This window comes from Salvia miltiorrhiza, chromosome 5 (assembly GCF_028751815.1).
Source record: "Salvia miltiorrhiza cultivar Shanhuang (shh) chromosome 5, IMPLAD_Smil_shh, whole genome shotgun sequence".
NCBI classification, from domain to species: Eukaryota; Viridiplantae; Streptophyta; class Magnoliopsida; order Lamiales; family Lamiaceae; genus Salvia; species Salvia miltiorrhiza.
The window spans coordinates 43,896,622-43,909,995 of NC_080391.1; the positions used below are offsets into that span (position 1 = coordinate 43,896,622).

A 13,374-nucleotide genomic window follows, 5' to 3' on the forward strand; every position below is an offset into this window, starting at 1 on the left:
CCGGCGGTTCAGGGCCGAACCGGCGGGCCGCGGGCCGGCAACCTCTTGAACCTTAACCGGCCCTCCACTACCGGCTGTTCGGCCCTGAACCGGCCCGACGGTCAACGGTCTGGGCCGGAACCGTTGACCACCGGGTCGGTTCAGCGCCGAACCGACGGTTCCGGTTAGCCCTTGGCACCCCTATGTAATACAAAGACTTTTTCTGAAAATGACTTTTTCTTAAGCAATAGAATACAAATAAAAGAAAAAAAAGAATATGCATAATCCCATTCAAACATTCCTTCTCCCGACTGAAAGAACATTACCAATGACACGCATAGCTTTAGTAACATCTGCAGATATAGGCATTTAGAACTCTACATCTCCAACGCTGCTGCAAATGCAATTTGTACGTGTTCAACTCCAATTTGGAGCTATCGACACATTCTACTTTAAAATTTCACATCCATTATTTATAGAAATTAAGAAAAAGTTGCAGGATGATGAAAGGAAGAAAAAGATGTAGGAAGAACACAAGATGAAGAAGAGATAGAAAATGAAAAGAAAAACAAAAAGGAAGAAAAAACGCCAGATCAAAAAAAGAAAGAAAATGGAGGGGAAAAAAACCAAGATGAAGAAGAAGAGAGAAGCGGTGCTGGATTAGGATGAAATGTATTAGGGCTTCTACATTTTCCATTATATATTATTTGTAATTTGTAATTATATTTATTATTTATTCTTTTCAATTAATTTGGGGCACTTTAGGACTAGGAGTATGTACAACAGTATAAGAGTCCGAAAATGTTTTTCTATAAAATATAGTTTGGGGTTCTTTAGGACAGTTTTTCATTTGATTTAAATTTATTTTTTTGCAGTTATGTTTATCTATAAATTATTTATTATTTATATAAATATATTTGCTTTGTCAATTAAATTTAATTTAATTTTAGGTTGGCATTTATATGTTGAACATGCTATAACTTTTTCTTTATGTTTTTTATGTTAATTTTATTTTATTTTTCTATCAATTTTTATGATTTTATTTTTATATTTTTTTAATTTTAATTGATTTTAATGAAATTAAGGAGAAAGAAACTATGTTGATTATTTTAGAACTCTTTAATTTTAAAAATCATAAAAAATAAATTTAGAAACTATGTTGATTATTTTTTTAATTATAATAGTTTAGAATGTAATAAAGGTGAAGACAAATATTTTGGTTCATTTTATAACACTTTTTTATTAAAAAATTTATTATTAATTATAAGATAAATTTATAGATGAATAATTAGTTATTTATATTAAAAATATAATTTCAAATATCACTTTTCATTAATATTTGTGTATGAAAAAATTTCTTTATTTATTATGACGTGTAATACTCAATAGTAATAATGTGTAATGCTAATTTTTATTATTAAATAATTTTTAATTATTTAATAACAATAATTATATCATTAGACTTTGTACAAAGTTGAAAATTTACGTTTTCAAATTCGAATACTTATTTAGTAATTGATGTGGATTATTTTATTTTATTTTATTTTTAAATCTCAATTTACATCTAATTATATTTTAGTTTGAATTAAAATTTATATTTATTTATTTAAATATGTAGTTCAATTTCAATGTTCGCCGTGCAACGCACGAACGGGTGTACTAGTTACATGATAAATGTGGGAATAAGAATCACAATTATCACTAAATTATAATCCTTTAAGTCAAATAAAATGAAACAAACGTAAATTGTGAAATTAAGATCTAATTTAAAATTAAAATTTCATTTCATTTAAATTATAATATATCAAAAAGTCCCCCTAGCTTTTGAAAAAGCACAAGCTTTTTGTCCCCCACGCCAAACTTTGGCAGCACGCCGATCCAGGTCCGGCCTTCGCTTCACGCCTCCAGGCCCTCCGGCGACCGGTGATCAGCGACCTGCACAGCGCGGCCGAGAGCACGCCGCGACTCCAGGTCTGCCGCTTGCCGATCCAGACAAGAGAGAAATATATGGGATTTGGAACGAGAGCAAGAGAGTGAAGAAAAGCTGGCAGCACGCAGCGACTTTGGCAGCACGCCGAGTTGGACGGCTCCACCGCTTCTCCAGCTCCCCACCGCTTCTCCGGCCGGCCGCGCTCCAGGACGGTCTCTCATCTGCTCGGATTCTCGATCCGGTGGACGGCGCTGATAGCACGACGGGCCTGCCGATCCAGAGGGCTCTCACCGCGAGGGCTCTTCTCCGATCCAGACTCCAGACTCTCCTCCGTCGAGGGCTCTTCACCGATCCAGACTCCAGACTCTCCCACCGCGAGGGCTCTTCTCCGGCCGGCCGCGAATCCAGACTCTCCACCGGCGCTCCTGCCGGTGATGGATTCGAGTTCACCGGAAGTCCATCGTGACAAGGGGGGCCTCAATCTTCCCCTGGTCTCTTCTAATTTTGACAGGTCTCGATCTAATTCCCCTGCCAATGTTCCGTCTCAGCACCCGCCTCTCGTAAAGCCGGGTTATTCTTCCGGCGCAGTGGCTGTTGGGCAGCGCTCGTCGGGTTTTTCACCGGCGCAGAGTTTGATCGGTGAGCCTCACCAGGCCATCCCTGGTTTGATACAGCCGCTGCCGACTTCAGTAGCGCAGGTGCCGGGTTCTGCTCCGGCTGTTTCTTTCGCTGCCAAAGTAGCTGATAAAGTCCAACCCAAATCCCTTAAGAAGCCGGATGTTGCAGCATATGGCCTCCGAGGCCTTCAAATACAGCGACAAGGAGAGGTTGTCACCCTTTCAGTGCCCAAATCGGAATATCAAACAAAGTTGGAAGAGTTTCAATTTGCACTAATCGGTAGACTTATCCAACGTAAAGGGGACAAGCCACGCACGTTCGCCGACCTCTCTCATGAACTTCGAACCATATGGCAGTGCGCCGACTGTCAACTGGTGCCCATGGCTAAGGGATTCTTCGTTGTTAAATTTTTGACGATGGAAGCGAAAAAGAAAGCTAAGGGGAGTTCTTTTCTCCAACTGTCAATCGGCCACGTACGCTTCCGTGAATGGACTAGGTATTTCGATCCGTATAAGGAAGTGTCGTCTCTGGCTCAGGTATGGGTTCGGATATATTATCTCCCTGTGGAGTTATGGACTCCGGTGATTATTGCTGGTATAGGTCGTGTGCTTGGTCATCCTATGCGAATTGATAATGCCTCCGCAACTGGTCATGTGGGACACTTTGCGCGGGTTTTGGTGGAACTTGACATGGCTTTGCCTATTCTCAACTCGATGTACATTGATGACGGCGATAGATCGTTCTACATTGAGTTTGGTTTTGAATCTATGCCCCTTTTTTGCTCACGTTGTAAACTTACAGGTCATTCAACGGATAAATGCCGGAGAGCTGAGAGAGCCACGAGCAAGCAAAAGATCACTGAGCCTCCTGTTGTGGTTGTGAAGAATCTTGATAAGGAAGAGGGTCCGACTCCTGCATGGCTGCCCAAAGTTGATATTCTTAAACGTCTATCAGGTCCTGATCTTCTAGACGCGGCACCTTTTAAGAAAAATGATCTCCCTCTCACGGGGGATGCTAACCGATATCAAGCGCTAGATGAGGATGAGGAAGAGGAAGTGGAGGAGACTATCATTGCGGACTCCAATTATGAAGCAGAGCCTTTACATGAGGAAGAAAATGTTGGGTCGCCTCACACGGACAAGGCTAGTGATAAGGAGGGCTCGAATGTAGAGGGAACTTTGGAGTTGGATTCTGGAACGAATAGTGGAGCTGTGGCAGAGCAACAACCGGTAGTTGGGGCAGAAGATTCAGCGAGCCAGCGGGTTAATTCGCCGATTAAGGAAGTTGATTTTGATAATAAATCCATTTCTTCTCCGGATGACATGGCGAGTCGTATTATTAGGTTAGAGGAGCAAGTTAATCAGGGGATGCAGTTGCTCTCGGAGCAGAAGTGCGGACGTGGTCGTCCAAAGGGCTCGGTAAAGGGACGAGACCCTATACATGCAATTCCAGAAGGTTGTATTAAAAGTCGTCTCAGGAATGCGGAAGAAATGGGTAACAAACCGATGGAGTTTGTGGTTGACGTTACCAATAGGCCTAGTATGATTGCAATGAATAATGTCGTCCATAGGCGTTGGTCGGATGATTTGGATAATGATCCTGACTTTCCTTTTTGAGTTCTTCTCCTTCGCTTTTTAAGTTTTTGTACCCTTAGTCTGCATTTTGTGCTTTCAAGGGATGTTTTTTCTTTTTCACTTTATAATAAACCTCAATTTAATAATAATATATCAAAAAGTCAAGATTTTAATTTGAAATCAAATTCAAGTGAATTTTAAAATTGAGTGATAATTTTATAGTTACTACTATTATAACTGTGCCATGCACAGTACAAATAATATAAAATTATATATATAGGGGAGGGCTACAGTAAAAATACTTCTTAAAATATAAATATAAACGTTTTTTAATGTACGAATTTTATCCAACAGGGTTACGAATTCATCCAACATGGTTACGAATTGTGAAAAATAATTTTTTGCTACCTTTGGGATTCGAACCCAAGACCACGAATTCATCCAAAAGGGTTACGAATCAACCGTAGATCTTGATGATCTAAGGGCTGAAAATCATTTATATTTTATACACTTAAGAGTGTTTTTATTCTAGCCCTCCCCTATGTATATATATATATATATATATATATATATATATATATATATATGAAGTTAATTCATAAGGTAATTATCAATACAATCAAAAACATCAAATGATAAATATTGAATAATTTTTAAATCGTTGTTGACTAGTCCATTTAATTGATTAATTCATTGCTAGTATTTTAGTGATAATGTGAGAACAATATATTTGTTCTTAAAATTAATATATTCACTGTAAAAATTAATGCACAAAAAAATATAAATTTCGCTCGCGTCATAATTCGACTTAGGTACTGTATACATCTATCGTAGATCTTTACGATCGTAGGGCTGAGAATGGTTGTTCTCAATCCTCATTTTAAATAAGGTTCTCATTTGAACAATTTTATATATATAGGTGTTGATTATTGTGAGAACTATATTTATGATCATAATGTGAGAACAATGCATTTGTAACATTCACCATTCACCATTCGCATGTACCATTTTTGGGAGGTAGACATGTTCTTTTTTTTTTTTTCCAATTTCAGTATAAATTTTATTTGGGTTAAGGTGCAAATAGGCCCCCAAATTGTGAGTCCTTATAGCGATTTGCTCCCTTACTCATTGTGTGTGCAATTTACCCCCTAAACTTCAAAAAATCGCACATTTAAGCCCCTCTGACCTAACTCCGTTAGTCAACGTTAGTTAGTAATTTTTTTTAATGCTAATTGTGGGGCCCACCTTCATTTCTTCTTCTTCTACCTTTACACTAATGGCTTCTCCGCCCTCTTATCCACCGCCTCCCACCCCCACTCCCCCAGGAAAACCGCTGCTGCCACCCCCGTATTCATCTCCCTCGTCATTTCCACCGCCGTCGCTCTCTCCGCCGCTGCCGCATTGTCCTTCCTCTTCTTCTCCTCGAAAGCAGGGGATTATTGTCGAGGAGGTTGGCTTCTTCATCCCTCGCTTCTTCATAAGTCTTGTCGCCGATGCGGTTTCTGACGCAGACGTAGCCGAGGCCGATATTGACATCGTCTGCGACGATCTTCTTGAGCAGCCCCTCCGGCGACTTATCGGCTTTCGTGACAACGGCGAGAGTCCTCTGCCCTGTTTTGTCCACTTTTTGCGACATCTGAATCGACTCACATGTCGAGAAATCGACGCTGGCGGATAGAACGTTTAAAATTATGCCCTCCTCCAGCGTAATGTACTTCATTATGATGTTCGAACATATCCTCCGGCTGGCCCTTGACTGGAACCCTAGTGATTCCGGGGAGATCGATCATGGTGAGGTCGGGGACGCCTTTCTTCTTGACAACGAGAGTCAAGGGGGTGTTGGAGATCCTGTTCCCTTTGCCGGCGATTTCCTGAGTGGTGTACATGATCTCATCGACGACGTTGGCTTCGTCAGTTTGAACGGTTCTGCCGTTGAATTCGAGGAAGAGCTGAGGCTCGGGGCTCGGGTGATTCTTGAGCCTCATGATGAGAGGGACTCTGGTGCAGATGTCGTCGCCGCGGGGGAGGCGGATGTCGGCAAGGGATTCGAGGACGCTGGATTTGCCGGAGGACTGGTCGCCGACGACGACGATGATGGGGAGCTGCATGCCTTCCTGCATGATCTTGAGGTGGCGCAGCTTGTCTACGGTGTCCAGCAGTGGCCGGATCCGGGCGTTGTAGGGGGAAACGATGGGGGCGTCATGAGCCGTCGCCGGAGATGATTCTTGGTCCTCTTCTTCAGCTTGTTGGCGATGGTGTTTGGATATTTTGAGCAGATTGGTGTGAAGGTAGAAGAAGAAGAAGAAGAAAGGAAGGTGGGCCCCACAATTAGAATAAAAAATAAATAAATAAATTACTAATTAACGTTGACTGACGGAGTTAGGTCAGAGGAGCAAAATGCTATAAGAGCTCACACTCCAGGGGCCTATCTGCAGCTTAACCCATTTTATTTTGATTATAATTTATTTATTTTTTTAAACAAATTTTGATTATAATTTCATTAAGGGTAAATCTTTTTACAGAAAAAATTATTAGTAGAAGTAATATATTTTTATTTTATTAGTTAATTTTATTTTCTATTAAATGAAGTGATTATTTAAAAGTATTAATACTTTAAAATAAGTTAATTTTTTGTTTTTTGAATAAACTTGAAAAACGTTATTTTAATTGTGGGGTCATTAAAGACATATTTATCTTTTCGTACAAAATGGTTAGATAACATACAGGATACAGCTTTGTAAGTGTACTTTTATAAGTTTTATAAATTATTTTATTGATCCTTTGTATAACTATAATATAAAATTTTATATATAAATTAAAGCTAAAAGATTGGACTCCAACTGATAGTATTAAATGGTTTTTAGGTATGAAAATTGATTACTGATTTTTAGATATGAAAATTGATTAAAAATTTAGAAAAAAATAAGAATGAATGAGAATTGAAGAAAATTAAAATAGAATAATTATACGACGCCACGTAGGATAGGATTTATTTTACTATTATTTTCAATTCTAAGTTTAGAACTTAGAGTTATAAGTTGAGAACTTAATAATAATAATCACCATTAGTGAATCATTAATTAATATTGAACTACTTCATCTCAATTCAAAGTTTAGAACTTAGAATTATAATATGATAATCATACTTTAACATAAGAATGATCAACACTATTAACGAATCATGAACTAATTGAACTAATTCATCACAATCCTAAACTTATAACTTGGAATTATAATATGAGAATCATATTTTTAACACAAGAATGATCGCCACTTGATCACTAATTTATTAGCAATTAAAACTACAACTAACACAACGCAATTGTAGTAATAAATAGCAACCGAGTATCGTATCCTCGGGGACTGATAAATGAAATGACTCTAAGTACTCCTAATCTAAACCATCACAGTATCCAGGCAATCGATATAGGAAGAAGATTTAATCAAAACTAAATTGCAAACAATAGCAAATAAAATTCAGGTAAAGAAATCAAATGATAAAGCAACTGATCCTAAGATAGTAAAGTCGTTAACTAAATCCACACAATCAACCTATTAATCTTATTTACCAATTTAATCCAGTTATGATGAGAGATCACACATTTAATCAAATACTCTCGTCAGAGCAGCAAAGATCGTAGATTAATAAATTATCTATCTACGTCAGGTCTCAAGATAATCTACTAACTCCCAATAGCTTCTAAAAATGGCTCCCTATGATCCACCTATCTCCGTCAGGTCTCAAGGTTAAAATCATATCATACATTCCTGAATCCGCTAAACAGTTATCTCCGTCAGGTCTCAAACCGAATAGCTATACATACAAATTATTGGCCGAATAATCCACAATAAATTAAGCACCGGGAATTATGAATCATAAACTGGAAGTCAAATAGACATTAACAAATTAATCACATAAATTCAGTTAACTATTTACAAACCCTAAAATCATATAAAGAAGAGACATAATGAAATTAAACATAAACATAATAAAAAAGAACACAATTGTAAAAACTGAATTAAATAAAACTCTGAATAAAACTGAAAGAATAATCTTGAATCTTCAATCTTTGCAGAAATTCAATTCAAGCTCTAAAAATTAAAAGCAATAAAAATTAAAAGCTATCAAATTGAGAAAATAAAGTTTGTCAATAAGTCAAAAGAAGACCTATATATAGTGCCAGAGTAAAATACAGAGTTTGAACCCAAAAATAACTCTAAAAATCGAAAAAAATCGGAAAACCGCCCGACTCGACGACCGCCGAGTTGGTCGCCGTTTTATGCCTTCAAAATCCACCAAATCGGCGCTCGCCGAACATGCAACGCAAAGCGTAAAACTGAAACAGGGACTTCGGCGGTCGATTTTCTTCTTGAAAATGTCGGTTTTCGGCGACCTACACCAGTGGGTCGCCGTTTTTGGACTGCTGCGCGCGATGTTTTAGTTTTGATCATATCTTTCTCATCCGAACTTCGATTTGTAATCTGTTTGCGCTCACAAACTCCTCTCGAGACGATCTACAACTTATATTTCAGACATATTTTCCAAATTCAATCTCAAGATTCCTGTAAATTCCATCAAATTTAGAACAAGTATCATATTTAACAAGATAAAGCAATAGAAGCACAAAACAACCATCCAACACTCAATTTCCTATAAAATTGACATCGTATGAACACTAAAAATCATGGAAATATGAGTGTTATCACCAATATTAGTGAATCATAAACTAATTGAACTAATTCATCTCAATATATTAATACAAAAATTGATAGAAAATATTTTCTAAAAATAAATTAATGTATGATTCTCATCTTATAACTCTAAATTATAAAGTTTGAGATATGAGATGAATTAGTATGATTATATCATGATTCACTTTTAATGTATTATTTCATCTTACAACTCTAACTTATAACTACATCCTGTTTGGCCTTTATTGGCTATCTTCTCTCCTTCGTTGAGAGCCCTCGTCTTTCTCTCATTTGTTGAGAGCTTTTGGTTTTTCCTTGGTTTTCCTTGTTTTGTTCTTTATGGAAGCAGATATGGCAGGACTACATCTTGAGGGGGAAGACGATGAACTTCTCCTGGAAGATGAGATTACGGGAGATTCATCGGTCTCAGCGGATCTCTGCCTTGTTGGACGATTCATCACAGATCAACCAGTAAATTTCAACTTGATGCGGAGCCGTCTTGCTGGCATTTGGCGCCCGGGGAAAGGAGTCTTCATGAAAGATATTGGTGAGGGTCGCTTTATTTTCCAATTCTTCCATGAAGTTGATCTCAAGCGCGTCTTTGAAGGTGGGCCTTGGTCTTTTGGTAATCTTCCGCTTATTCTTCATCACCTACGACGGGGCGAATTTCCTCTAAAAGTGCCCCTGGATACGCTACTTTTTTGGTACAAATTCATGATCTACCTGCCGGTTATCTTACGGAGGGGATCGGAAAACTGCTTGGAAAATTCATTGGAACATTTTTGGAGTATGATAGCACAAACTCGACTGGGGTTTGGCGTCAGTACATGAGAGTAAGAGTGGGAGTTCGTGTGGATGACCCTCTTAAGAGATTCAAGAAAATAAAGAATAAAGATGGATCATCGTTCACTGTCAACTTTAGGTATGAGCGGCTCCATATCTTCTGTTTTTTATGTGGCCGCCTAGGTCACTCTGAAAATTTCTGCGAACTAATGTTCAATGCTGAGGTCAAAGATTCGGAAAGACAATGGGGTACGTGGCTGAAAGCAGCCGACCGGAGAGGCCAGACCCTTGCCGGCGACAAATGGATCAGGACCGAAGGAGGAGAAGAAAACCCTAGTGGGGTGGCGGCTCAAACTAGGGTTTCCTCAAAGGCGCCTCAAACTGAGCCGAAACAGAAGGAGCAAGAATCACGTAATATACATTCTCGGATTATTTCGATCCGTGATTCGCGCGAGTCAATCCCACAGATCTTGCCTCGTCAGATTCTCCAAGATATCAGTTACAAACAAAACAACCTGGATTTCATGCAACTTGTAGCCCCCAACGCGACGTACTCGGAGGAAAGGAAACGGCGGCGGGGATACAACTCTGATAACACCGGAAACACCTCATCATCTGAGCTCTTTCTCGCTGGTTCTACCGGGGATGGTTCAGATGTTTCTACTCTCTCAGGGGCGGGCTCCGAGCACGGAGTCGGCCGGTCCCAATGAATTCCTTAAGTTGGAATTGCAGGGGGCTGGGCCATCCCCTTGCGATTCCTACTTTATGTGGGCTTGTTCGCGCTCACAAGGCTAACTTTGTCTTCTTGTGCGAGACTTTATCGCAAAAGCAAAAGATTGAGGAAATTAGAACTCGGCTCCATTTTGAGGGCTGCCTTACTGTTGACTGTCAGGGACGCAGTGGAGGACTTTGTATGCTCTGGAAAGTGTCCTCATCATGCAAAGTTATTGGGTACTCAAGGAATCATATTGACATTCATGTGATCGACGCTAATGGCGATTGGCGCCTTACGGGTTTCTATGGATACCCAGAAAGAAATCGACGAAGAGATTCTTTGGATTTTCTCCGACGTTTGGCCAGCATCAGCCCACTCCCGTGGGTGGTTATGGGCGATTTCAATGATTTACTTGATCCAGGAGAAAAAAGAGGAAGAGTTGAGCATCCGAATTGGCTCTTCCAAGGATTTCGTTCGGCTATTATTGATGTTGGTATCTCGGATATCCCCCGTTCCAGATACCAATTCACTTGGTCCAGAGGGCTGGACTCTGCAAACTTTGTCGAGGAGCGGTTGGACCGAGCTATGGCTAATAGCGACTGGAAAACTCTATTCCCGGAGGCCACCCTCATTCCCCTCACAGCAGCTATGTCGGATCATGTTCCTATTCTTCTTAAATGCAAGGGTTTGGCTGTTCCTAACTCTTTTCGCAGGTTCCGTTTTGAAAACAAATGGTGTTTAGAATCGGATCTACCTAACGTTGTCCGGGACTGTTGGACGAATCTTTCCGGAGTAACGGTGACCAATCGACTCACGGCGGTGTCAGAATCTCTAACCATTTGGGTGAAGCAGATAGGGAGGAATGAGAGACTTTCCAAACAACATTTGCAACAGAGAATCTCCTCTTTACAAGGGCGGCGAGACTCAAACTCTATTTGGCAGTTGAAAAACGCGAGGAGTGACTTGGCTACTGTGCTTCTCCGTGAGGAGCAACATTGGAAACAACGCGCCAAACAACATTGGCTGAAGGACGGTGACTACAACACAAAGTTCTTCCACGCTATGGCGTCGGCTCGTCGGAAGACCAATTCCATTATAAAACTTCAAAGAGATGATGGAAGTTGGACCGTGGGAGAGGATGAGGTGCGTACTACAGCCCGTTCCTATTTTGAATCCTTATTTGATGCGTCTTCTACCCATGTTAATTACCACTAGGTTCTGAGTCGTCTTCAACCTAATATTGATGAGACAATGAACGAGACTCTTACTCGGCCTTTTCAAGTGGAGGAATTTAAGACGGCTGTTTTTCAGATGCACCCTGATAAAGCACCGGGCCCTGACGGTTTTAACCCAAAATTTTATCAGAAATTTTGGAATATTATTAGGGTCGATGTGGTTGATTGCTGCTCTTCATGGCTAAATAAGGGAAGTTTTCCGCCTAACCTGAATCACACGATGATCTCCCTCATTCCTAAGGTTGATTCACCTACCACCATAAAGGACCTCCGACCGATTGCTTTGTGCAATGTCCTCTACAAGATCATTTCTAAGGTTTTGTGTAATCGGCTGAAGTTGGCTTTGCCGTATCTTATTGATAGAGCACAATCGGCCTTTGTTGAGGGGAGACTTATACAGGACAACATTCTCATTGCTTTTGAAGCAATTCATACTATGAAACGGAAGACTCGGGGAAAGTTTGGAAACGTGGCTCTCAAGATCGATATTAGTAAGGCTTATGACCGCGTTGACTGGAATTATCTTGACGCTATTCTCAACCGGCTTGGTTTTTGTGAGCAATGGAGGACGTGGATTAGACTTTGCGTTAGCTCGGTCTCCTACGACGTCTTGGTTAATGGTGTTGCGGTTGGCCCTATTATGCCGGGACGAGGATTGCGCCAGGGAGACCCTTTGTCCCCGTATCTCTTTATTTTATGCGCTGAAGGTCTTTCGGCTATGATAAGATACGAGACGGACTGTGGAAACTTGCATGGTATTCAATTGGGTCGTGGAGGCCCCGCTGTTTCGCACCTTATGTTCGCGGACGACTGCCTTTTCTTTTGCCGAGCCACCCCAGCTGAATGCGGTACTCTTAAACGGGTTTTGAGCACGTACGAAGCAGCCTCGGGCCAAGCCATAAATTACCTAAAATCTGGTGTTTTCTATAGCTCCAACATCAATGACGTGGGGCGCGATGAGATTCCTGGTGTGCTGGGTGTCGCGACGTCGCTGAACACGGGGAGGTATCTTGGTCTCCCCTCTCTCGTGGGTCGAAAGAATAAAGATATCTTTCGTTATATCCGGGACCGTATGTGGAAGAAGATTCAAGGTTGGCAGGGGAAGAAACTCTCGAAGGCTGGTAAGGAAATTTTGATCAAAGGTGTCGCCCAAGCCATCCCCTCCTACTGCATGTCCATCTTCTTATTGCCTACTACTTTGACGGATGAGTTAGAGCGTCTTATGAACAGCTTCTGGTGGAGCAATAAAAGCGAACCGGGGAAAGGAATTAATTGGATGAAATGGGATCGGTTGTGCGTTGACAAGAAGATTGGAGGCCTTGGCTTTCGGAGTTTACAGCTCCTTAATCTCGCATTATTAGGAAAGTTGGGCTGGCGGGTGATTGATGAGCCGGATGCCCTCGTCTGTCGGGTGCTAAAGTCTAAATACTTCCCGCATGGTGACTTTCTTTCAGCCTCGGTGGGGCACAGTCCGAGTTTTACCTGGCGAAGTATATGTGCTGCGCAAGACCTGGTCCGTAGAGGAGTGCGGTGGAGGATTGGGGATGGAAATATGGTGCGAGTTTATGGAGATCCGTGGTTAAAAAATGATGACTGCTTCTGGATTTCGGGGGACCATCATCCTGACTTTAGCGAGCTGCGTGTCTCGGATCTTCTGGTGCCTGGTTCCCGTAGGTGGGACGTCGCCTTAGTTAACTCCCTCTTTACGCATGATGATGCTCAAAACATTCTGGGAATTCCTCTAACTCCCAATGTTCATCAAGATAAGCTAGTATGGCATTTCGAGGATAAGGGTCGATACACGGTGAAGTCGGCTTATAAGTTGGCGAGCTCCCTAACTCTTGATAC

The 13,374-nt window shown here is 40.8% G+C and overlaps 1 protein-coding gene across 1 annotated transcript; it reads right to left on the bottom strand.

The window, feature by feature from the left end:
• Positions 1 to 5,464: 5,464 nt before the first annotated feature.
• Positions 5,465 to 6,395, bottom strand: LOC131025971 (putative dynamin-related protein 4A; the record flags this gene model as incomplete). Its single annotated transcript, XM_057955751.1, is given in 2 exon segments — positions 5,465 to 5,828; positions 5,830 to 6,395. Coding segments are annotated over 2 exon segments (930 nt in total), but the record flags the coding sequence as incomplete, so codon positions are not given.
• Positions 6,396 to 13,374: the final 6,979 nt, after the last annotated feature.